Here is a 1250-nt window from a genome sequence, read left to right as displayed (position 1 = left end):
AGTGCCAGCAAGGACAGAGCAGTCAGAGCTGGATCGGAGACCCGCAGCAGCGCTGGAGAGAAGGCTGAAAAGGACAGGAAAGAAGATGGGATTAAGAGACATCATTTAAGGCAAGTGCTTACACCAACATTCGGGGGGGGAGGGAAACATTTTTTAGACTTTAATGTCACTTTAAGTTTTATTATAAGAATGATAGAACTGGACACAAAATTGTCAGAAACTTTTCAATTGAAGGAAAGAGCTGGCCCATGGCCACGTGTCAAGAAGAGAATTCCAATCATTGACTGTGTTGTTAAATGTCGGTTTTATTATATTTTCAGCAACCAAAACAAAACCGGACCGGAACAACGCCACACCACACCCGAACCCCACAAGAGTGGGACAACAACAACTACCTGGCAGACAGCATGTGATGTGACTCTCAGTTACACACGAGCGGGTACGCCCACGGAGTGTTCTCATAGTCCCATTGGCTGCGTGGCGGTATCATCCATAGTAAACCCGGAATTCCGAGGCTGTAGCTGTTCCGCCTTTCCCCTGTGCGCCGTGTCAGCGCTCAGCCCCCGTCACGTGATTGGTCCCTCCGCTTCCGTAGTGCCTGCAGCGCCCGTTCCCGGTCCCCGTTATCAGAGAAGTTACTGACACTTACTTTGCCATGTCTACCTCCAGCACGGCCCTCACCTACAACCAGGACTACAGCTCCGTAGGGGGCGGAGGAGAATCTGCAGAGCTGGCACAGGAGGCCACCACGGGTGGCAGCTCCACACCGGCCGGTTTTGGGCTCTTCAGCGTGGACCTGAAAAAGTAAGAGAGAAGTTGGGGGGACTGTGGGGTGACCAGGCCGCGGAGAACTTCACCTTCTTGCAGCCTGTTGCTCTCTTATAGAGCCGACTGTGATTTCCAGGGGTGATCTGGGAGGTTTATTTCTTGTATTGTCCCATTATTTATGATCTGTGCATTGATCTGTCCGCTGCCCTGCACTGTCATCACTTTTTATCATTTATTTAGCACTGTTTTTATTTCAGATTACAGCTGTGCTCCGGCCTGACATGTTTTCTGATGTATTAAAAGTTCATACAATGTGATCATGTATTAATAAGTAGCTGCAGAATAATCCCACATTGATTATTTAATGATCAGGTCTCAGTCCCCTGCATTTCCTTTTAACTATGACCAATGTCTGCCATGCCCACTGTCTCACCCCCCGCCCCACATCCCCCCCCCCGCTTCTATCCCCTCTGTAGTTCCCA

General features: G+C 49.8%; 1 protein-coding gene across 1 annotated transcript in view; it reads left to right on the top strand.

The window, feature by feature from the left end:
* Nucleotides 1–471: 471 nt before the first annotated feature.
* The window catches only part of AP3B1 (adaptor related protein complex 3 beta 1 subunit), a 234755-nt gene continuing 233976 nt past the window's right edge, over nt 472–1250 (top strand). Inside the window, exon 1 of the mRNA XM_018557267.1 lies at nt 472–804. Coding sequence (XP_018412769.1) covers nt 656–804 — 149 coding nt within the window. The 5' untranslated portion in view covers nt 472–655. The remainder of the gene's footprint in view (nt 805–1250) is intronic.

Source organism: Nanorana parkeri, unplaced genomic scaffold (genome assembly GCF_000935625.1).
Source record: "Nanorana parkeri isolate BGI_ZX_2015 unplaced genomic scaffold, ASM93562v1 scaffold277, whole genome shotgun sequence".
Lineage (NCBI taxonomy): Eukaryota > Metazoa > Chordata > Amphibia > Anura > Dicroglossidae > Nanorana > Nanorana parkeri.
The sequence above is the reverse complement of the archived record's forward strand: the minus strand, read 5'-3'. Positions and strand labels throughout refer to the sequence as shown.